This window comes from Chiloscyllium plagiosum, chromosome 2 (genome assembly GCF_004010195.1).
Source record: "Chiloscyllium plagiosum isolate BGI_BamShark_2017 chromosome 2, ASM401019v2, whole genome shotgun sequence".
In the NCBI taxonomy this organism is placed as follows: domain Eukaryota; kingdom Metazoa; phylum Chordata; class Chondrichthyes; order Orectolobiformes; family Hemiscylliidae; genus Chiloscyllium; species Chiloscyllium plagiosum.
The window spans coordinates 121556361-121581088 of record NC_057711.1 but is presented as its reverse complement, the minus strand read 5'-3'; the positions used below and the strand labels follow the sequence as shown (position 1 = coordinate 121581088).

Below are 24728 nucleotides of genomic sequence, written 5' to 3'. Positions count from 1 at the left end.
TTTTCCTGCTTTATTTCTGTTCCACTTGAATTTTCACTGTTGCTGCACCATCTTGATTTTTGGTCACTTTCGACTATTCGTTCAAAGTATAACCAAAGACTTCCCTCTGCATTGGTGCGAGCTGAAGCCAGAATAATGATGTCAATGAATCTCTGTATGCAGCTGAGTTGGGCAATGTAAAAAAAACCTGCAGTTTATTGTTTGAATAGCTGAATTTCTTTCAGGAGAGCTTAATGCTTTTTCCTTAAGTAGCAGACTGTCAGTTCATTCGTTTTTTTCAAAAAAGATAGACTGAGCATCTAGATTGGCAGAACTTCTATTTTAACCAGAAAAATGTAGCTCTGCCTTTTGGTTGATAAATTTACAGATCCCTACTCAGAAATCTATGCTAAGTCCAGGACTGCCATCTAGCTGATGTTCAACAATATTTCCAAGTGTCTACCACTAAGAACCTGGATTGTTTTATAAATGGCCACGATTTCTTATAATGATCTGCCATCATGATGTGAGCTTTGCCTTCAGCTAGGCAATTGCACCTGATGCAGAAGTGCTGATGTTAGGTCCTGTGAAATAAAACCCGAATGCAATATTAAAACTATCAACGGATGCGGATCACAGTTTCTGCTAGATACATTTGTTACAGTCAAAGACACTTCAGTTCAGGGCTAATATTGAACTATTCAGTTACCAGTAGTAACACACTTCCATCAATATGTGATTCTTTTAGCAACACCAGTTAGGATGGAGTCTGACTGCATGTGATCTGAAGATTAAAAATAAGACACAGTGATCATATCTTGAGCATATTCCTTCGAGGAATACAGTATACTTGCTGAGAACATAATACAACAATAACTGTCACACCAACAGCCCTGAGAGTTTCTTTTCTTCATCCAGATAAAAAGTCAAATATCAGGAATACCAAGCAATACAAATAAATACAAACAATTATTTATGGGACAGAGTGTTCAGTCAGTGTGTGCTCTCACCGTACTCTTTTAAAATATGGATTTGGGAGGAAACAACAGAAATGAATCATCGGAAATTCATAGGTTCATTCATCTTGTTCTCTTTACATAAATATTCTCTTACAATTGACTTTGAGTAAATCAAAATTTATGGAAATATTAAATATTCAGTATTTATTTTGAATAAATATAGCATACTTTATACACTACATAAATACAATTGATTATCTGCTACACAAATACTGCACAGTGGCTTTACCACTTAGCTGCAGAACATTAATCCTTTCAGCCAGTAATGTGCCACAATCCTTACATTGATTACTGACTGCAGTTCACCTCCCTGTGCTAATTCAGATCAATTCTCCAGTGATCTTAATGTCCAATAACAATCAGAGGTTGTACCACATGGTGAATTAATTTAGGGGAGTTTGTTGCCAAATTAGCCATTCCAGGAAATTGCCATGCTTTATTTTGGTTGACTATTGTCACAATCCATCTAACCCAACCTTATCCTAACACATCCACAGAGGCAATTGTAACATCTCAGAGATTACTGACTTAAGACAGACACAGGGTCAACCTGGAAATGCTCAGCTAGAAGTTTAAGGGAGTAGGAATCCTAATCCTAGTCCTAATTATTTGAGGTGGGAGGATATAAACCCCCAGATTTCATTTCAATTTTCTTCCCAGCTGCATGGATTGCAACATGTGCAGTCATGTAGCTTAGAGGGAATGTTGATCAGACACCTAGGTGACTGTAATTCTTATCAGTCAGTAATAAGTAAGAAATAACAGAGCATGCTAAAGCTATTAAAGTCCCCAGCAGAGTTTGCTATATTTTCCTCTGTGTAGTACAAAGTTAAATTTTGTTGTTCCCTCCCTAAGAACTCACCTGGCCACTTCAGACCACTAGCCTGACCTAAGATTCTCCATTTCATCCTTATGAGACTGGAGAACTCACCCTTCCACCGCACCACCATCACACTCAAGATCTTCCTCCCTCAAATACTAAACTCAAGACTTCCTCCTAAATCCTATTCAAGTGCTCCTAATACATTTTCTTGTTATTTATACAGTCACAAGATGAGGACATTGCTGGCTATGCCAGTAGTTGTTGTCCATCCCTAATTGCCCAGAGGGCAGAGCCACAATTCTGTGGCTCTGGAGCCACAAGTAGGCCAGACCAGGTAACGATGGCAGTTTCCTTCCATGAAGGTCATTAGTGAACCAAATGGGTTTTCCCAACATTTGGCAATGGATTATTTTCTATGAATCCAAATTCCACAGTTAGCCATGGTGGGATTTGAACCAAAGTCCCAGAACATCATCTGGCTCTTTGGATTAACAGTTCAGCAATAACACCACTAGGCTGTCTCCTCCTTTCCCCTCTTGAACACCCCAGCACCTTGTCAATATCCCTCTGCCCAAAATATGATACATGTGATTTGTCCTGCCTTACCTGACCATAGAAATACATGTAGATCCACTTCCACTGCTTGACCACAAGACAAGACCCTCCTATTAGCACCCCCGGCTCTGTCACTTGCAAGCATTTCCTGGAAGTGGCAGCTGCATTCAAACCATTCTCTGATCGCTAACTATTGGAGTTAGACACATTAAACACATGGTTTAAACTCCAATGAGTTTAGCTGGACACTGGCAGAAGTCTATCTGAAACCCATGCTCAATTAATGTCATATGAACAAGGTTGATAATGGACAGCTTGTTTCATAGGGTCTGGGAGCCATAGGATGTACAGCACAGAAACAGATCCTTTGGTCCAACTCATCCATACAGACTAGATATCCCAGCCTAATCTAGTCCCATTTTGCCAGCACTTGGCCCATATCCCTCTAAACCCTTCCTATTCATATACCCTTCCAGGTGCCTTTTAAATGTTAGAATTGTACCAGCCTCCATTGCTTCTTCTGGCAGCCCATTCCATACATGTACCACCTTCTGCTCAATACAAGTTACTCTTATGTCCCTTTTATATCTTTCCCTTCTAGCTCTGGACTCCCCCACCCCAGGGAAAAAGACCTTGTCCCTCATGATTTTATAAACCTCTATAAGGTCACTCCTCAGCCTCCAAAGCTTCGGGGAAAACATATGCTCCTACTGCTTATCGTGAATTACCAGCTAGCACCAACTTCTATTGTTATTTTTCAACACGCGTAAAACAACACTGCCTTTTTAAACATGAAGGGCATCTCCATTTGGCAGGGAATATAATTATGGTATCAATACTTTAGGCATAATTGATAAATTACAAATTAATAAATTGGCAGATTACTTCACATTACTAAAAAAGATCTAATCACTTTATTTCAGATTACTCTGGCAATATCTTTCAAGTTAAAATGGTTGCAACCCATTTCCCCAATACTGATGCAAAATAAAAAACTCAAGGTTAATAAATATCAAAAGTACCTGCAAGTTCTTCCATGAAAAAAAGCTGCAAGATTAGTTTGACTTTTCTCAACTCTTGCATGTTAAAAAAAATGTGTAAGAATTGTAGTTTGTCACATTCCTAGCTCATTACTCAATGCTGAGTATAATATTAACCTGAATTATGTCATGCACTTCATTCCTCATTCCAAATGATAGGGGCAGAGACTAGGTCACCAAATTGCAGAAGCTATAATTTCATGACCTGAGGTGGACGGCAGGGAAGAAATCATAAATTGGAATTTCTTAGTAACGGAGCTATAAATAAGTCATTGGATTGTCACAGAGTGCAAAGATTAATGGGGCATTACTTCTACATACAAGTTCAAACTAGATGATCACATCTCCTTGTGACTTTCATTGGAACAATGTATGATTGATCATTCTAGTCACTCAAATTATTGCATTTTTGTAATCATTGGAAGACCTCCATGGAGAGGCAATTCCTGAGAAAATGTATCACAGTCTTTAGTCACAAAGACTTCACAGCAGTATCTCATAACAAGGCTAAAGGTAAATCTTTTGTGTTTGTCAAACTTTTTGAGGTATTGTATCCTGCCTGCTGCCAGCAAATCTTAGAAAATTTCAGGCTGCATGTTCGTGATTTGCTGCCTTTTAATTTGAATGGATTTCCAATAGACAGTGAGACAGGTATCTCAGCGTTAAGACATACTTGAAAGATTTGTAGTAATTAGTTTCATGTGCACTGCGAATCTTGCAAGAAATATATTATTCTGATCCTGTAAGGCACTTTGCAATGGAAATGTCGCATTTTAAGACCCGAAGCAAATATATGAAAGAACTGCAAAAAATTAAGACAAAGCCTAGAATTTTAAAATAAAATCAACCACCTTTACAATTCTCTACAAAATCAAAGGAAGCAATTAACTTGATTTTGCTACATTAGGCAATGGAACAAATTAACTGTACTTAGCATCTTAACAGCCAGTAAGAAATTAACAGAGTAAAGCTGCAAAGTAATTTAGTGAGCTGTAGAGTAAATTGAGACCATTTTCCTTTCCATACAACTCCTCAACAATCATTCTAAGTTGAAACCAAGCAGGTCTATAACTATTTCATTTCACAGCAAGGATCAACACAGGGAAGCCACTTTTCAAGATTGAACTACAATCAGGTCCCTGGGCACAGTGACCTTGCCTAACATCACACATTAATTTTGAGATATTTGCTGTTGAAATTACTATATCTGTTGGCCAGAAATAAGTTTAGCAACAAAGTCATTCTTCTGTACCTTTTAAATGAAATCACAAACTTAACAAAAGTTGCAGAAAACCTATTTTACAAATCTATCTGAAATGAATCACTTTCCTTAAATAAAGCTAGCTTTTCTATCTATTTGCAGATGAATTATGAACAAGAAATTTCATTTCAAAATTCAGTAAAAGCAAACAATTGGTATCAACTATATGATGGAAAAAGGAAAAAGGAAAAACATTTGATGCAAACTTAGAATATTTGAAATGATACCTTAATCAATAACTCTCGTACCCTAAACGTGTGCTTTGTCACAGCTGAAAAGTTTATTGTGTATTTGTTGTGCATAAATTTTCTGCACAGCACGAATTCCTTTTGTTTTTAAATGAAATACAGCCTGATACTCCTCATCAGTTCCATTTCTCTCAGGGCAGTTGCACTACAACATGGATCCTTAAGATGGAGATGGCCCATTGATGCCAGGTGCAGTTTGATTTCTCACTATATCGTTAGTTTTAATGTCTGAATTTCAATACTAAAATACAAGGGATTATTTTTACTTTCCTGCATCAGCACAACCAGTCACGGCAGTCCAAAAATGACCAATCCTTTCACAGCTTATGTTATAGAAAAATCAACGTCTTACCCTTAAAATATTTATATCAGACATGCTACGTGGCATCTGCGAGAATTCAAATATCAGAAGAAAACTGACAAAATTGCAACAAATCTGTAAATATGTGCCATCAAGTCCCTCATTAATCACACAATAGAATTTCCTGAGAGCATGGTGGAACAAGCTCTCCTCAGCAGTACCCCTACACACAGTATAGACAGTGTACAGTGTCATTCTTCAACAGCGAAGAAATTGCATGACAGAAATGGGATCCTGAGATTTCTTTGCCTGCAGGTGCTGTCAAATATAGTTTTCACCCATGCACACCCAGCCCTGCAGAGCCACATCAATTGCCTGTCATCCAGGCATAGTGATGTGTCAATGTGCAAGTATGTATGGAGTGATTTGCATGATGTTTAATGAAACAAAAATATTGTAAAGTTGTCTTTTGCATATAAACATGTTGATCATTGAGACACACATTAATGTTGGGAAAGAAAATTTGTTAACTCTTCATGCACAGAAGAATGCAATAATTATTTTTCTGAATTTTCTTCCTCAGAAAATGCTTTATTTTTGCAGGAATCAAGGGGTAAATCCATGTTCTTCTGTTCCTAATGGGGTACCACACTTGAAGTGAAAGAAGTTGTTGAAGGTTCAACACAAAGTTGCTGTTGGGAACTAATCACCCACCAATCCTTCACTAGAGTAATCGGTTGTCAATTTGACAGAATATCATTAGGCAATTCTATCACTTGTTAAATGAAAGCTGAATGTCAAATTCAGCTGACAGTCCGTCCAAAATGATTCCACATTCGCCAATGTAATTAACTCAAGGTCCTAATTGATAGTTCAAAGTAATGATATAAGAAGTGAAGAGTAGTGCAAAGTTCTCTCTGTGTCTCAGCCACCATTCCTCTTCATAAAGGTCACCAAACATTGATTAACAAGCCATTCCTCATACTCTATATGGGATATTTACCATGTTGTCTACATAACAATAGTCACTGCATTCCAGAAATGATGTATTGTATATGTCGCTCTTAGGTATTTCAAGGCACATTATTATTCAGTTCTATTGTAAAGATTCACTAATCCCAACATGGCACATAATGCAAAATCTAATTATGCAGTTTCTGCATTGTGTGCCTTTTTTGAATATTCAGTGCATTAAAGGCAAAGTTAAATAAATTACATGAAATAGTTCAAGTACTAACAAAAAAATCTATTCAGCTCAAATGATGCATGTGTTTATCCTCTATGAGCCTTATTACTCAAATTCACCTATCCTATCTCCCTCTCTCTCTCTCTCTCTCTCTCTCATGTTTATTTAGCTTCGCCTGAAATGCATTGGCAGAATTCACCTCAACCATTCCCTCAAGGTACTGGATCCATTTTCTCACCACTGTCTGGATGAAATTTTTTCCTATTTTTCTACTGGATATATGATGATTAGTTTTGGACTCACCACACGTGGAAACACCTTTGCTGTATCCACCCTACAAAACCATTTCAAAACTTTGAAGTTCTCAATTGTGTCACCACACAGTCTTCTCTTTTCTAGAAAAAGAGTGACCAAGCCTGTTCGATCTTTGCAGCTTGCATGACTCACCATGTGCCAATCCCAACTTTATACAAGTGTAGATGTTCTGTTAGTATCTGACCTTTGGCTGTGAATGTCAAATAAGAGAGGGGGCTTGATCAGTGCTATGCTGTTGCTGTCTCTTTATCCCCTGCAATGGCTGAGCAGGTGGCCACTCTTGGGTGCCTGAAAGCAAAGAAAATAAATCAGCAATGTGGCGGAAGGAGAAAGCAGGGGATGAGTGGAAAACAAGAAGTCCATGGTTACACTTTATGCCAGAGATCACAACGTGGGCAAAGTAGGAGTGAAGAAGTCTCATAGGAACATACCATTATCTTCCATGTTCTCACTGACTTTGGATGTCGTAGCTCTGTTGCAGATTTGGTGAACGATCTTCTCTCTATAACTCAAGAGATGCTGGTCTCCTTGTCCACTGCTATTAAGTGCTACTTTGAGGGATAGAAATTGTCAGCAGGTTTGTAACACTGGGTGAAATCTTACTGTTGGGAGCTGGTCATGGTGTCTCTCTATGGGAAGGCCCTTGTGCCACAAGCCAATGAGGCAGTGGCAATCCTATTGGTAGGCACTCCCTTGGAACCAAGAGTGCAGAGGCACAAAACTCACCCACAAAGGGAGGCACCTCTAGTGCTCAGCAGCACCACTAAGAAGTCATGGCTGCTGTAGGAAATGCACCCCTTGGAATCCCAGGATCACAGCAACCCAGCCATAGGTGGGTAATGTGGCAGGTGATTTTACAAATGGTGGTGGGGGGGGGGGGGGTGGCACGGAAGCAAAGGCAAGTTTCTCAGCAGCAAGGCCAGGCACTGGCTCTGAGCGGTGCCCCTTTCTCAATGTCCTGTCCTTGAATCAAGCTGGGAGAGAAACTGCCTGCATGGTTTCACCTACCACGGACGCTACACGTTGACACAGCACATGCACCTCAGTTAATCCTAATTTGGGAAAGTGGTGACTAGGTGGTCATTGAAGAGCCTCAACAGGTGGCAGGATGGGAAGGTCAAACATGGGCCATCCCACCAAGAGCTTTGTTCTGACTGAGGCAGGAACCAGAAGGGAGGTGGGATGTGGCTATCCCTCTATCACACCTAAGTGTTTTTTTCACTGCCAAGCTCACCATTAATCAAAGCAGAGGATTCTGCCTGCCACAATTGAATGGCTAGAGATGCAGTGAGAGTTGGACATAGAGTGGGCACTCTTGGAATGTACATATGTGGATGAAGTGGAGTACCTGAATGTTAAGCACAAATCCGGAGCATTAGGCAACATTAAGCAAAATGGATGACTGATGAGGTTGGTGTTGCATTAAGCAGTGCAAGAGGTTCTTGGTGCAGTGATGACAAGTGAAGATGCATTGACTGACCTTGACGGGTCTGTCGTTGATGTCTTTACTGCTGACACAGCTGTGGGTAATAAATTTCTGTCTCTGCACTTCCAATTTCTTGGGTTTGGAGTGTGCATTCCTTGACTGGTGCAAAACCACTGTCCTTTACTGGGTTTACACATATGTGCCCACTCATCCAGAAACAGACACCTTTCAGGCAGGAGTCGAAAGCAGAAATTCTCAGATTGTCTGTAAAGCCCCTGTTGGTGCCCAGGCTTTCACCCAGTTAATTCAGCAAAGGACAGGAATGAAAATGAGGACTGCTGTGCTCTGTGTAACTCAGTTCCACATTCAGCCATGGGGCACTGTCTGTTTTTATATTAAGTTTGTAGAAATCCAGACTTTAACCATATTCTTGATCCAAGTATAAAATTCTTGGCAAACTGGTTACATATTGATTGCAGTTCTCTTCTACATACTTTTTAAACCACAATTTCTTTTTCTTCATTGGACTGTAAAGGAGGGGAAAAAAATACCCTTAACGATTTCCTAAATAAAGCTAGATTTCTCAATGCTGACTGCTGGATAGCAATCTTGACACCTTTACAGGTAAGAAAACCTATCATTGATATATTTGGCCTCACTATTGTAACTAATTTCTATCAAAAAGGCTTGCCATGTGTTTCTTTTATTTTGTCTAGTCAAATCCCAGTTTCCCTTCACTTTCTCACAAGTTGGTAATGTCTAGGTATAGATTAAACGATATGACTTCACTGACACAACCTTGCCAATCTCTTAGCCACTCAGAAAAAAAAAACAAACAGAAAAGGTAATAGATTGGACAAGAAAGACAGTTTCGCTTTAGCAAACACTAATTAATGAATTGTATTTCGCTATTTCTCTTCCTGCCAAGGACAGATGAACAATGCTTGCAGCCTGCTTCAAACGTCGGCTAATATTACGCTAACAAAGCTCTCCAGGGGAAAGCTGTCGGCACCAACTCTGTACAACATTATTAGCTTCCGTGCAAAAAAATTAAAGGGTGGGGCTAGACTGAGTAACTTGACATTGCAGCAACAACAACCTGCACTTATTTAGTGCCTTTTACGCAGAAGAATGTTCCAAGTCACTTCACAAGAGCACAGCTCTTTCCTCACGCAGCGTGTCAGTTACGCAGTTACCAGACGTTAGCTCTCCAGAGGATGGAAAGGATGCAATGAAAGACTCCCGGAGTAGCAACTATCATATTAAAACAAATTGAAAGCAATAAATTGTTCAACAACCTCAACAGTGATGCCACTGATAGCAAAACAGTTAAACTTTTTTTGTAAAGTATCACTAATTAACTATTAAGCTTTTACAAAGTTTGTTGTTTTCGTATTATTCAAATATACTTCGCATTAAGCCACCTTTAAAACATTCAAAGGCAGGGTCCAGTCTTTTCGAAAACATCAAAACCCAGCACAACAAATGATTAAATGAAAACAAGAGTCAATCTGCTGTTACTTTGGCAAATACCTCAGTAAGTATTTGTAGGCTATGCTGTTGTATGTATGGAATGTATGTGAGATGCACTGTTATTCAACAATCCGATTCTGTCTTCCTCACTCTCCCCAAAAATCACAAAACCCATGTATCCCATAAAATAAAAGACGTTCACCGGGAAAAACATTTGCACTTCTCTAAACTATCAACAGATGCCAGTTGCTTAGTAACAATTGCATTTTAAAAGGTATAATAGAAAACCTGCACTCATTTATGGAACAGTACCAATGCTAAATAAATAATTCTTCTACGCATAAAGCTGGTTCCAAACTCCAGGAACTAAACGATACGATAAAATAAAAAGTCCCCTGAAGACAACTGAACTCAGGAATTAAATTAAAATAGGAAAATAATACTGTGATTTAATTTACCATCGCAACACAGAGCAGGATCGGAAGAAATGTAGCAGTTGCTGTCCAATGACATGGGTCCATGACTGGAGATGCTCTGGCGTCCCTGCTATCTGGAGTCAATTGCACACTGTTCCACTATGCACTTTCACAGAAGGCTCTGCTCACACACTACGTCTCTGTCTCTCTGCTCCCATCAGCAACACTCACGCTTCCTGAACAACGGACTGCACGCTTCTCTCAACTTGGAAATTCAGGCACAGCGGCTGCCCAATCAGGTTTTACCTTATCAGACATGCAAATAAAGGAAAGAGGGGCGGTGAAGGGAGGGGGGAAATTCCTGAGCTGGAGGCAGCGTGTGTGTGTACAGTCCGCTTGACTAACAGACCATCAGTGAGCACGAGGCACAATAACTGCTGCCGCAGCTATAGTAACCTTTGCCCCATAGGGTCCTCTCTCATCTGCACTGCCCCTCGTTTGAACATGACAAGACTCTTGAGTGACTTCAGTCATCAATCAGACATGCCAGCTGCTCCAGGGGTATTGCTAACACCCAGGTAGTGGGCAGCCTGTGTATAATTCTGTTATGCCATGTTCTAACACTAGGGAAAATAATAGAAAGCTGTTAAAATCAATCTTGCCTGACAGTCTGAGCTCCTGCTGTGTTTAAGCAGTGTTTTTTTTTCTCTCCAGCCCTTCAGCAACGCATTTGTATTAACCAAAGAAGCTCATTAGCCACTTCTAAGATTAAAGTGATTGTTAGCAGCAGATTTGACTGCTCTAAATGTTCTAATGATACAAGTTGTCCATTTCGCAGTCTTTCATAACTTTCATCAAGTTGATGTGTATTTTATTACCAATGACCAGCTGAAGACAAGTTTGTAGTTGCTGATTTTAACTGCTCAGAACTTTCCTCGGTGAGATGGTGCTAATGCACTGCATCTCGGAGGATCAAACGTGTTATAAATAAATGTGAAATTTGGTCTGATCACTGTTTCACATTGTATCAGAACAGTTAGCTCGTTTTTGTTGCATCTTAAATTCAAACCTATCTAAATAATAATATTAACTGCTAAACACTTCAAAGACTTCTTTTCACAGATTAACCTAATAAACACAACTAATTTAAATGTAGCAAAAAGTTAATAATTTTAAGTTGCATTTTTGTTTCACACACTTTTATTAATGGAGACACACAGACATACTTCTCATAGTTTTAAAAGATGTGCATTTCTCCAATGCTCATTTTCTCACTGAATGGCAGAATTATGAGGGAAACAATAGAATCATATTTTCCATATGCTGGATTTGTATTTCAAAAGAAGGTTCAAAATATATTTTCTATTTAATTTCCTGATTGTGGTCATACTTGCATTTGTACATTAACAATGATGTTTGCATTTTATACAACTCTTTCCTTCATTGTCATTTTTCTCCTTCCATAAAGGTTCCTCTTCTCTAATGCTCAGTCCCACATGAACCGTGAATATTTCATCCAAGTCGTTACTTCACATGTGTGAACCCAATCAATGTACCTATCAACCAGTAGACAGGGAAGACAGTAGAGGTTTTATTGCAATGTCCACACATTTTCACGCTCAGCATGAGTGGAAACTTTGGCTGGTTTTCCCTGCATATGTGTCTCAGTATTTCACTGAATAAACCTCCCCACACCATTAAGGACAAAAGTTCGCTAAAAGCAAGTTCTTTAGAATGGAAATTTTTTTATACAAGATGAGTTGTTTTTCTTATCCATTGATTGTATTATTTTACTGTTTTCTCTTGCTATCGCTCAGTTTTCCAAATTGATTTCCAAAATCAAATAGTGTGGCACTGGAAAAGCACAGTAGGTCAGGCAGCATCTGAGGAGCAGGAGAGTCAATGTTTCAGGCATAAGCTCTTCATCAGGAATGGGAATGGATTTCCAGTCAAGCGACAAATTCATTTTAAAATTCACAACCTTGTATCCAAACTCCTCCACAGTCTTACCTCTTCCCATCTTTGTTATCTCATCTATCCCTGCAACCCTCAATGATGAAAGTGTTCTGCTAGTTCTTGCCTCTTGTACATCTCCAGTTTTAAGCATTCCGGTATTTGTGGACATGCTTTAAGCTACCAAGGTCCCAAAATCTGTAGTTTGATTCAAAATCTCTGGAAAAGCACATTTCATCAACGTGCAGCTCACAGATACCAATTTACCAGGACAGGCAAGCTGTTCAGAACAATCTGAGAGAATCACAGGGGTGATCACAATGTCCTTGCTGTTCCTGTGTTTGCATTTAGTAATGGTGTTTGATATATTCATTCATACAGTGGTTGTAATGTTGGGTACCTGTGCATATTCATGATTGGAATGATAATTTGCTAACATTTACAATTGATCAGAAATTTCAAATGAACTTGAATAATATATTGGACCAAACTGAATTTAGAAATTGTAACTCTGGCCCACAGAGGAAGAGGTACCTTCTATTTTCATCATAACTGTACCATTCTCAATGGTGCTAAACAAGTTTTGAGAGAGCAATTTAATTTAATTAAGCGATGAGAGAAGAAATTTCCCAATGATTACTGAAAAGAGAATGAAATGTTTTATTTTACTTAGGTATTGGGTAGAAATTGTGAGGCCTAGTTCTTTAGTTACATACACGATGCCAGGCAGCATGGTTACTTTTTGGCCCACAGCCTCATGGTCCTGAAAATAAATAGTCCTATAATTAGTTAGCGATTATTTTTAAAAGTGCTTTTTAGAGAAATCCATTACTGGAGATCTCAACCAAGTCATGGAGGAACCAAAAGAAAGGAACCACTGATGTTTCTTCATAAGGATAGTATGAGTACTGTAAGATGTTCAGACTACTACATACTCACATCTTCCATAGGACTGCCTCAGAAAATAGATTGCACATTTTCTCACTCTTCGTTTTATAGCCATGAGAACAGTAATTTTCAGAATCAGGCCAATGACAGAATAATCAAAGTTAATTCACAAATTATTTAAAAGATGTGATTAACTATAGCTCTTCACACCCACATGCTGACCACATGTTTCTATTACAACCTTCCCACTGGGAGAGTGGGAGACAGAACCATGGAATCCTGCTTTTCAAAATTGTTCATGTAGATTGAATAGTCATGAAAAGGATGCTTGGCAATGCCTCTCTCTGTATGAGGGTATTAGCTACAGTAGTAACATGCTGGGAACCTGTAAAATCTGACTGGATAGAGGGTCTTCTACTTGCAAATATAGAATAGGAAGGAAGGTAGGGGAAACAAAAAGGCAACAAAAGGACACCTCATCACTGACAGAAATGCTGGCCTTTATTGTAGAAGGACACATAATAGGTGGCCCTGGGCCACTGGTGTGAAAGCACTTACCTTAAATTAGGAGGTCACAGGACTGCCTGTCACTCAAAGCCTTTCACCTCACTCAGCTGCTTGTTGGCAGGGCAATGTGATGGAATGCTATGGGAAAGTGAAGCTTTCTACTTTGGGATAATGAGCAGACATATAACTGTAATTATTCAGTGTGGCCTCAGTAAAACATACATTTTGCTAGCTGATAACAAATAAGAATTGGAAACAAATTCAGGGATATATCTTCTGTCTAACAAAACTCACCAACTGCTAGCAAGAGATGTACAGACATTAGAAAGCTAGTGGGAAGGAAAAAATGCACCATAGATATATGATTGCCATGCAACAATATCTTGAAGAGTCTATAGGCTTGTTGTTAGCTCAGTGGTAACTGCATTGCATATTGCAGTACTGAAGCAGATAGATCATTAGGATCTGAAGTCAAGCCCCTGACCTGTGCTCAATGACCTGATCTTATGACAAGCAATGATAAAGGCAATATCAAACTGTGCTTTACATTTCCAGGCAATGGAATGAGAACAAAAAATAACTCAGCTAGAGTTCTTGCTTCAGTGAAGCTAATTAATAGAAGCAATCAAATACCAATCAATGCTGTTGAACTAGCCCAAGATCTAGTGCAAGCTAGAGAGAAAATAAACAGAAATAACAACATAAAAACAAGTATGATAAAGATTTCATTTAAAAATTCACATTGCTCAATCAAATGGACAAGAAAGAGTAATGAAGCCAAATAATGTGGCCCTCCAGGTACAGGTTCAATTTGTATTTTGAGGTATAGAAGCCTGGAGATAAGTTTAGTTTTAACCTCTGCTGGCTCTGTACCTAGTAACTGGTGAGAGAGTGATCTTGTGGTAATATAATTAGACTAACAATCAAAGATAAAATAGGTGAAAATCTGGAATTACAAGCAGATCTCAATAATGAAACACTGAAACCGTTAATTGTTGCCTGCTCCTTTCAGGAAGGAAAGCTGCTGCTTTTACCTGGTTTGGTCTATATGTGACTCCAAACCTACATGAACTTGGTTGATTCTTAAATGCCCTCTGAAATGGCCTACTAAGCCACTCAGTCACAACAACTGAAACCCGATGGACCATCAAGTATCTCAAGCCACTCAAAAGGGCGCAGTGGTAATGTGGCACACCGGACTCTACACGACTGAAGCCAGGTGCCTATTCGTGGACACCTCCTCCTACTGCACACTTGACCATGACCTCACCTCCCATCACCAAACCATCATCTCTCAAACCATACACAACCTCATCACCTCAAGGGATCTCCCATCAACAGACTCCAAGCTCTTTGTCCGTGAACCCCGCACTGCCTGATTCTGCCTCCTACCAAAGATTCACAAACCTGACTGCCCCAGTTGGGCCATTGTCTCGGCCTGCTCCTGTCCCACTGACCTCATCTCTGCATACCTTGACACTGTCCTTTCCCCCTAAGCCCAGGGACTCCCCACCTACGTTTGGGACACCACCTGCACCCTCCACCTCCTCCATGACTTTTGTTTCCCCAGCACCCAAAGCCTTATCTTCCCCATTGTCATCCAGTCCTTGTACACATCTATCTGCCTTGACGAAGGCCTCCAAGCCCTCCATTTCTTCCTCTCACGCTGACCCAAACAGTACCCTTCCATTGAGACTCTCGATCAACTGGCTGAACTGGTCCTCACCCTCAACAACTTCTCCTTCCAATCCTCCCACTTTCTCCAAATCAAAGCGGTAGCCACGGGCAACTATATGGGCCCCAGCTATGCCTGCCTCTTCATCAGGTATGTGGAACAGTCCAGCTTCCGCAGCTACACCTGCACCATTCCCCACCTTTTCCTCTGCTACCTTGATGACTGTATTGGTGCCACCTTGTGCTCCTTCTCCAAATCAAAGCGGTAGCCACGGGCAACTATATGGGCCCCAGCTATGCTGCCTCTTCATCAGGTATGTGGAAGAGTCCAGCTTCCGCAGCTACACCTGCACCATTCCCCACCTTTTCCTCTGCTACCTTGATGACTGTATTGGTGCCACCTTGTGCTCCCACGAGAAGGTTGAATAGTTCATCAACTTCACTAACACCTTCCACCCCGACCCCAAGTTCACCTGGACCATCTCAGACACCACCCTTCCCTTCCTGCATCTCTTTGTCTCCATTTCCAGTGACCAACTCAACATGGACATCCACTACAAACCCATGGACTCCCACAGCTAACTGGACTACACCTCCTCCCAACCTGCCTCCTGCAAAAATGCTATTTCCTATTCCCAATTCGTCCGCCTCTGCTATATCTGCTCCCAGGAGGACCAATTCCACCATAGAACAACACAGATGGTCTCCTTCTACAAAGACCGCAATTTCCCCTCCCATGTGATCGATGATGCCCTCCAGTGCATCTCCTCCACTTCCCACACGTCCGTCCTTGAACTCCACTCTTCCAACTGCAACAAGAACAGAACCTCCCGGTCTTCACCTTCACCCCACCAACCTCCAGATATACCTCATCACCCTCTGCCATGTCCGCCACCTACAAATCGATCCCAACACCCCGAGATATATTTCCCTCCCCACCTCCATCTGCATTTTGGAGAGACCATTCCCTCCGCGACTACCTTGTCAGGTCCATGACCCCACCAAGCCACCCTCCCCGCCAAACCTGCACCCATACCTCCCCCCTCATCTCCGTCCAAGACCACAAAGGATCCTTCCACATCTGACAAAAATGTACCCATTTCCACCAGTGTCATCTACTGCATCTGTTGCATCCGATATGGTCTCCTTTATATTGGGAAGACAAACCAACTTGCAGATCGTTTCAGAGAACATCTCTGGGACACCCGCACCAACCAACCCCACCATCCTGTAGCTGAACACTTTAACTCGCCCTCCCACTCTGCCAAGGACATGCAGGTCCCGGGCCTCCTCTATCCCCAAACCCAAACCACCTGACGCCTGGAAGAAGAATGCCTTATCTTTCGCCTTGGGACCCTGCAACCACATGGATCAATGCAGATTTCACCTATTTCCTCATTTCTCCTCCCCCAACCTTATCCAAGTCCCAAACTCCCAAGTCAGCACCAGCTTAAATTGTCCTACCTGTCCAACTTCATCCCACCTATCTGCTGCACCATCCTCTCTGACCTATCACTTTCACCCCCACCTTCATCTACCTATCATATTCCCAGTTTCCTTCCCCCCCAGCCCTGTCCCCTTCCCATTTATCTCACAGTCCCCTTGGTCCACAAGCCTCATTTCTGATGAAGGGCTTATGCTCAAAACATCAACTCTCCTGCTCCTTGATGCTGCCTGACTGGCTGTGCTTTTCCAGAAATACACTCTTCCACTCAAAAGGACCAACACAAACCCTGCTGACTCTGAAAAATCTTCCTTATCATCTGCAGGGTTTGTGCCAGAATTTTATGTTTGCGGTCAACGGTTTAGGAACCAGTAAGAGGGGAAATCCTAATTAACTTCATTCTCACCAACAACCTGTTGCTATAAATATGTCAATACCATGAGTGACCACCACTCAGTCCTTGTGGAGACAAATCTTCATGTTGAGGATACCGTCCATCATGTTGTGTGACACCACCATCAAGCCAAATGAGATAGGATTTAAACAAATCTAGTAACTCAAATCTGGGCATCTCTGAGGTGCTGTGGACCATTAGCAGCAGAGGAGTTGTATTTAACTGCAATGTGTAACCTGGCATAATCCCCACTCTACTATTTTCACCAACATAGGGGAAAAAAAATTAGCTCAGTGCAGTTAGGCATGTCAGGTACAGTCCAGGGAGAGTGAAAGGTGAGACACTAACACAAAGAAGTTACAACACTGGATTATTTCTTACATGCAAACATTGGAAGCAGCATGCGATAAAAAGAGTTAAGCAATCCTACAACTAACGGATCACAGCTAAGCTCTGCAGCCCTGCTACAGTCTGGTCAGAAGAAGGACAATTAAGCAAGAAACATCCCTGTCCTCAAAGTTAGGGCAGCCCAGCACATCAGTATAAAAGGCAAGGCAAAAGCATTTGTAACCATCTTTCAAATAGACATGTCCGGTGTATGTTCCATTTCCACCTCCTCCCACCATCACAGATGACAGTCTTCAGCCAATTCGATTCACTCAGCATGACATCAGCAAATAGTCAAAGGCATAAGATACTGCAAAGGCAATGGGACCTGACAAAATCCAGCAATAGTATTACTACTCCAGAACAAGCTACAGCCCCAGCCAAGCTGTTCATGTAGAGCTATAGCACTGACATCTACTGACATTGTGGAAACTGTCCAGGTAAGTCCTGTTCAGTCAAATTAAGACAAATCTAACCCAGCCAGAAAAATGATGCAAATGGTTAATGACAGGACTGTCACTCAGAGTTTGCTCAACAATGACCTGCTCACTGATGTTCGGTTAGTTTCTGCCAGGGCAATTCAGTTCCTGACCTTATTACAGCCTTGACCAGACTTCACCTGATGAAGAAGCAGTGTTCCAAAAGTTTGCGATTTCAAATAAACCTATTGGACTATTATCTGGTATCATGTGATTTCTGACTTTGTCCACTCCTGTCCAACACTGGCATATCCAAATCATGGCTGTCAAATATTGACAAAAGAGGAAACTAATGCACCTAACACTATTGGCAATTTAGCACGGCCAATTCACCTGCCCTGCACATCTTTGGACTGTGGGAGGAAACCAGAGCACCCGGAGGAAATCCACGCAGACATGGGGAGGATGTGCAACCTTGCATGGCGGCTCAGTGGTTAGCACTGCTGCCTCACAGCACCAGGGTACCAGGTTCAATTCCAGCCTCGGGCGACTATGTGGAGTTTGCACATTCTTCCAGTATCTGCGTAGGTTTCCTTTGGGTGCTCCGGTTTCCTCCCACAATCCAAAGATGTGCAGGGCAGGTGAATTGGCCATGCTAAATCACCCATAGTGTTAGGTGCATTAGTCAGAGGGAAATGGGTGTGGGTGGATTATTCTTCGGAGGGTAGGTTTGGGCCAAAGGGCCTGTTTCCACACTATAGGGAATCTAATCTAATCAAATCTTATGCGGTCAGTGTGACTGCCCTTTGCATTAAAGTAGCACTGAATAAGTACGGCATCAGGGGGACAAAGGAAAATCAGAATCAGTAATAATTAGGAGGAAACATTCCACCAGATGGAAAGATATCTAACAGAAAGGAAGATTTTTGTGGTTGTTGGAGATCAGTCATCAGAGTACAAGGATATCACTGCAGAACTTCCTCAGGGCTTTGGCCCAATCATCTTTAATTGCTTTATAAATGCCATTCCATGCTTCATATGATCAGTAGTGGGGATGTTCACTGATCACACCAATCATGACTTCTCATATGCTCAAGAAGGCAACATCTATGCTTAGGCTGATAAGTTGCAAGTAATCCTTGCAGTACATGAGTGCCAGGCTGCACCCAACTCCAACCAAGAGAATCAAACCATCTCCCCCTGACATTGCATCTCCCCCTGACTATTGCTGCATCTCAACTGTCAACATTTTGGGGTGCCCTTGACTGGAAACTGAATTGCATCACTTTGCGCATACTACAGCGATAAGGGCAAGTCAGAGTATAGAAATCTTATGGCAAGTAATTCACTTCCTTAGTCCCAAATGCCTGTACACCATCCACAAGGCACAACTTAAGAACATGATGTAATACTCTCAATTTGCCTGGAAAACTGCAGTTCCAACAATAGTCAAGGTGCTTGACATTATTCGAAGTGAAGCTTTCTACTTGACTGGCACCTCATTCACCACCTTCAATATTCACTGGCTTTGCCACCATTGTTCACCATCTCAAAGGCACACTCACCAAGGCTCCTTCAACAACATCTTCCCACAACCTCTACCAGTTAGACTGACAAGGGCTCCAGCATCTGCAGACTCACTTTCTCCTCACCATCTCAAAGGCACACTCACCAAGGCTCCTTCAACAACATCTTCCCACAACCTCTACCAGTTAGACTGACAAGGGCACTAGATGCAAGGGAACACCAGCAAGTTCCCAACTGAGCAACACATCATTCTGGCTTGGAACTATGTCACTATTTCTTCACTGTCACTGGGTCAAAATCCTGAAAACCCTGCCCTAACAGCACTCTGGATATTCCCAGAACATAAACTACAGCACTTCTATAATGTGCTCAGCACCACCTTACAGATGGGCAATATCGAAACTGAAAGAATTGTGGACTCTGTAAATCAGAAACAAAAACAGAAGTTGTTGGAAAAGCTCATCAGATCTGGCAGCATTTGTAAAAAGAGATCAGAGTTCACGTTTCGGGTCTGGTGACCTCTACTCGGATGGGCAACATATGCTGCCCTAACCAGCAATGACTACGCCTTGTGAAAGAATAAAGTAATAAAAACAGTAACTAGGGACAGCAAGGGTTCTGGATCTGCCTGATAATGAGATAATTCCAAATCTTCATGGAACCATGACTTCTACTGTACTACACAGCCAGTGAATCAAATATTTGCATTTTCAGAACAAAGTGATATCTGATCTGGTCAAAGAGGATGTTAAATGCAAGTAAATTGAAATATCTCTGGTCTTTAAAACTAATCTGACTAGTTAAGATGCAATGACGACAGCTCAGCAAAATTCACAACTGAATTAAATGTTATTTTATGAACAATAAACTCTTGTAACTTTTTATTTTTCTAAGCATTGCAAATAAATGATCTCTATTTATATATGTAGTAATGGAATTTCTTGACAAAATAGAAAGATCATCTTTCATTCTGACAAGGGTTTATACAGCGTTCCTCTGCCTCAGTGCATTTTCCAGTGTTTCACATTATCACCCCACTTTTGCATATTGAAATAAATAATGTACAATTTCTGTGAAAAAGATGATAACCTCACACGCCCCAATGCTCCTAACAACACTAAAGTTTTTCATCTCTTCTTACAAAATAGAAACTTAGAAAATTACCATACTAATATTTAATAAACTGAATAGCAATTCAGGAGACCATTAACCCTTCTGTTTCCACCAGATTGTAGAATGTCATCTATGTGGGAAATGACTGAAATTATTAAATTCTGTTAGCCATACACAGGAATCACTCAAACCTTTTCAGGCCTCATTGAAAAGCTGCCAACTGTAAATGTTTAAAAAAAGGATTGTGCTGAATCCCAACATTTTATCCATGACTGTTTCTTTTGATTTAGGTGCAGATAAATATCTGCAAAGGGATTGATCCCCCAGAAATGTCAGTTTATCTTTAATTTGGGTCTGGATGCTCTCCTGGCATTTCTTTAATTTCATGTGACATGCTCTTTCATCAGTGAAAGCAGTTTATGACATCTAAAATGATGCACAGATGTTAATAATAGAAAAACTAAATAAAAATCTTTTCATCTTCTTCTTGATATGTTACAAACTATTTTTTAAAAGTTTTACTATACACTCTCAAACACATAGAGGAGCAACAATACTAACAGGACAGTCTGACCTAAATGGTGAATCTTGTTAAAAATATTTGAGTGCTGAGTAACAATATTCCATTAACAGCAAGCAAACAGTGGAGTGAACACAAGAAATAGGAGCAGGAGCAGAGTGCAATCTATTCGAATAATTTTGACAATTCATTCTGATTGACTAAAATGACCATATATTTTAATAAGTAGTGTAAATTAAGATTTATAAAAAGCCATAATGATACTTAGTCTGCACACCTTACTGAAAACAAATGGATATGCCATTACCTCAACAACAATGGTTTCAATGGTTGTACAAAGGGACAACTTAAAGGCATTAGAAAGTCAAACTTCTTCATAATAATAAAAATATTAATAACAATGTCAAATTTATTTTATGTTTCTTCAGTGGCCCTTGTATTGTTTTGAATGGCCAACTGAAAACCCGTATGCCCAAACGTTGTTGAATGCAACTAATATTTTGGAACTGTTAAATATAGCAACCAGCAGTTGCAACTGCAAATGTAACAACTCCTTAAAACTATCCCCTGAATGTTACAGCATTCACCATAGGCTGGATCTGACAGTACTAAGTGCACATTACAGTGGGAGCAAACAGGTCTGCTAATAACTACAATCTAACTATTCAAATATCTCAGATGTATTCTTAGTGGAAAGTAAAGCTCCTTTGCTGGAAAACTGGTAAAAATAAACTATGAATGCTATTTTCTACTCTTGTCTAATTCAATTTTAAAAACCCTGACAATCAGAATGTAAAGTTTACAGATGTTACACCTGATTTTCAATCACAACTCTAAAAATCCCATGATTGATAGGCAATCCAGAACTACCGTGCAGTCTAGGAATCTGCTGAACTTTTGATTTCAAGTACTTACCGCTTTAGAGAACTAGTTTGTTGAATGTATTAACATCTTTTATCTCACTTGAAAACCTAGACTGATCAATGAAAGACTTTTGAAAACCACTGATATTAGGATTGGATGTGAAGTGAGTTTGGGTTTAGCTTGGGTTTGACAATGCTACTTGGTGAAGTCACTAGTTTGTTGTATAAGAATTTTGTAGGCAATTAACAGAAAGTGTGGACTTGAAATAAGGTACATTGTAGGGATAGACACATACAAACAAATGTTTTGGGGCAGGAAAAGCAATTCAGCCACTTGAGCATCCTCTGTCATTCAATAAGATTGGGTGGCACAGTGACTCAGTGGCTAGCACGGCTGCCTCACAGCACCAGGGACCCAGGTTCGATTCCAGACTTGGATGACTGTCAGTGTGGCATTTGTACATTCTCCCCGTGCCTGTTTGGGTTTCCTCCAGCTTTCTCCCACAGTCCAAAGATGTACAGGGTAGGTGGTGTGGCCATGCTAAATTGCCCATAGTGTCCAGGGATGTGCAGGCTAGATGGATAAGCCATGGGAAATGCAGGGTTACAGGTAGAGTGGGGGGGGGGGGGGGGGGGCGGTGAGTCAAAGTGGACTTGTTGGGCAGAATAGCTTGCTTCCAGACTGCAGGGATTCTATAATTCTATGATTCATTGCTGATCTGATTGTAATCTCAAATCCTGATTCCAACCTGTTCCTAATAACATCTCAACTTCACACTTAACAAAAATTAACAGAAGAATGGAAGATGTTTTACCCTCACATGAAATATCATGGTTATATTAAGAGACACACTGCAGTAAAAGATCAAGCATACCCAGTAATAAGGTTGTGGCATGCACATCTATATATAACATGGATAGAAAACTTTCAGCCCATCAAGTCCATGGAGGTCATCAAATATTCATCGAATCAATCTCAAATTTTCAGAACTTGGCTTGTAGCCTTGTATGCTACAATGTTTCATCTAAGTAATTGTTACATGTCTTCAGGGTCCTGGCCTCTACCACCATTTTAGGAAGGGACGCCTACAACTCTCTGGGTGAACATTTTTTTCTTAAATTCCCTCTAAATCTCATGCTCCTTACCTCATCGCTGAGCCCTTGATTATTGATTCCACTACTCAAAAGTGAAACTTCTGGATCCAATTAGCTAAACTTACTTGAATCCCAAGGGCTCTTACCTTCGCTATCAGTTTTGCATATTGGACCCTATCCAAAGATTGAGATGTAGAAAGTTATAAGGGGCACAGACAGGGTAGACAGGAAGAAACATTCCCCTTGGTGGAGGGATTAATGATCGGGGGCATAATTTAAGTTAAAGGGCAGAAGGTTTAGATGGGATGTGAGGACTTTTTTTCAGAGGGTGATGGGAATCTGGAACTTACTGCCTATAAGGGTGGCAAAGGCTGAAACCCTCATAACATTTGAGTAGTTGTTAGACATTTGCTTGCACTGCCAAAACATACAAGTCTATGGGCTAAATTCCCGAAAATAGGATTAGAATAGTTAAGCGATTGTTTTGACTGGTGCAGGTCCAAAGGGTCATATGGCTTTTTTCTGTACTGTAGACATCTATGAGTCCATGATCTGCCATATCTATGCCTCTCAGAACTTTGTGCACCTTATAAGATGTCCCCTCTGCTCTAAGAGCCTTTTATGCTCTAAGGAAAACAACCCAAACCTATTTTGTCTCTAGTCATAGCTGAATCATTCCAGCCCAGGGAACATCCTGGTGAACCTGCACAACAACACTGCCTCTTCCGCGGAGGTGAAGAAAATTCAGCATGTCCATAAGGATCCTCACCAACTTTTACAGATGCACTATAGAAAGCATTCTATCGGGGTGTATCACTGCTTGGTATGGCAACTGCTCTGCCTAGGACTGTAAGAAAATACAGAAAGTTGTGAACATAGCCCAGACCATCAAGCAAGTCAACCTCCCATCCACGGACTGCATCTACACTTCTTGTTGCTGTGGAAAGGTAGCCAACATCATCAAAGACCCCTCCCACCCTGGTTATACTCTCTTTCAACCTCTTCTGTCAGACAGAAGATACAGAAGCTTAAACACATATAATGCTTCTTCTTTGCTGTTATAATACTGCTGAATGGACCTCTCTAATTTGAAATCTAATGTTGATCTTGATTTTGTGCACCTCCTGTGCAGCCACAGCCCTGTAAGCCTCATTCCGTCTAAACTGATTGAGGATGATCAGCCATGATCATAATAAATGGTGGTGCAGGCTCAAAGGGCAGAATGGCCTACTCCTGCACCTATTGTCTATTGTCTATTGTCTAAACATTCTATGATCTGTATGTCCCTGTATGTTATGATGAGCCTGGACTGCCGCACAGCAATACTTTTCTTCATACTTGGTCACATGTAACAACAATAAATCAAATCAAATTAAATCAAATCTCTTCTGCACCTTCTCCAGTACATTTACATCTCTATTATAACGCGATGATCAGAACTATACGTAATACACCAATTGTGGTCTAACTAACATTATATACATCTTCATCATAATCCCCTTGCTTTTGAATTCAATACCTTGACTAATAAAGTATCCCATAGACCTTTTAACTACTTTACTTATCTGACCTGCTGCCTTCAAGGATCTATGGACATGCATACCTAGGTTCTTCTAATCCTCTGTACTTACCATGGTCTCTACCATTCAACATGTACTCCCTTGCCTTGTTAGTCCTCCCAAACACATAACTTCACACTTTTCAGGATTAAATTCCATCTGCTATTGTTCAGCCCAACTGACTAGCTCATCTATATGAGCCTCTGGGACACCCGGACCAACCAACCCAACCACCCTGTGGCTCAACATTTCAACTCCCCCTCCCACTCCACCAAGGATATGCAGGTCTTTGGACTCCTCCATCGCCAGACCACAACAAAACGATGGTTGGAGGAAGAGCACC

General features: G+C 40.8%; 1 protein-coding gene across 2 annotated transcripts in view; it reads right to left on the bottom strand.

Moving 5' to 3' along the window:
• The window catches only part of LOC122563665 (ADAMTS-like protein 1), a 561186-nt gene that overhangs the window by 273132 nt on the left and 263326 nt on the right, over positions 1 to 24728 (bottom strand). The window contains exon 1 of one of the 2 annotated variants that reach the window (XM_043717714.1): positions 10085 to 10162. The exons of the other annotated variant lie outside the window; for it this stretch is intronic. Within the exon in view, the coding sequence (XP_043573649.1) occupies positions 10085 to 10147 (63 nt within the window). The 5' untranslated portion in view covers positions 10148 to 10162. Of the gene's footprint in view, positions 1 to 10084; positions 10163 to 24728 lie in introns of those variants that run through there. 2 annotated transcript variants of the gene reach the window in all.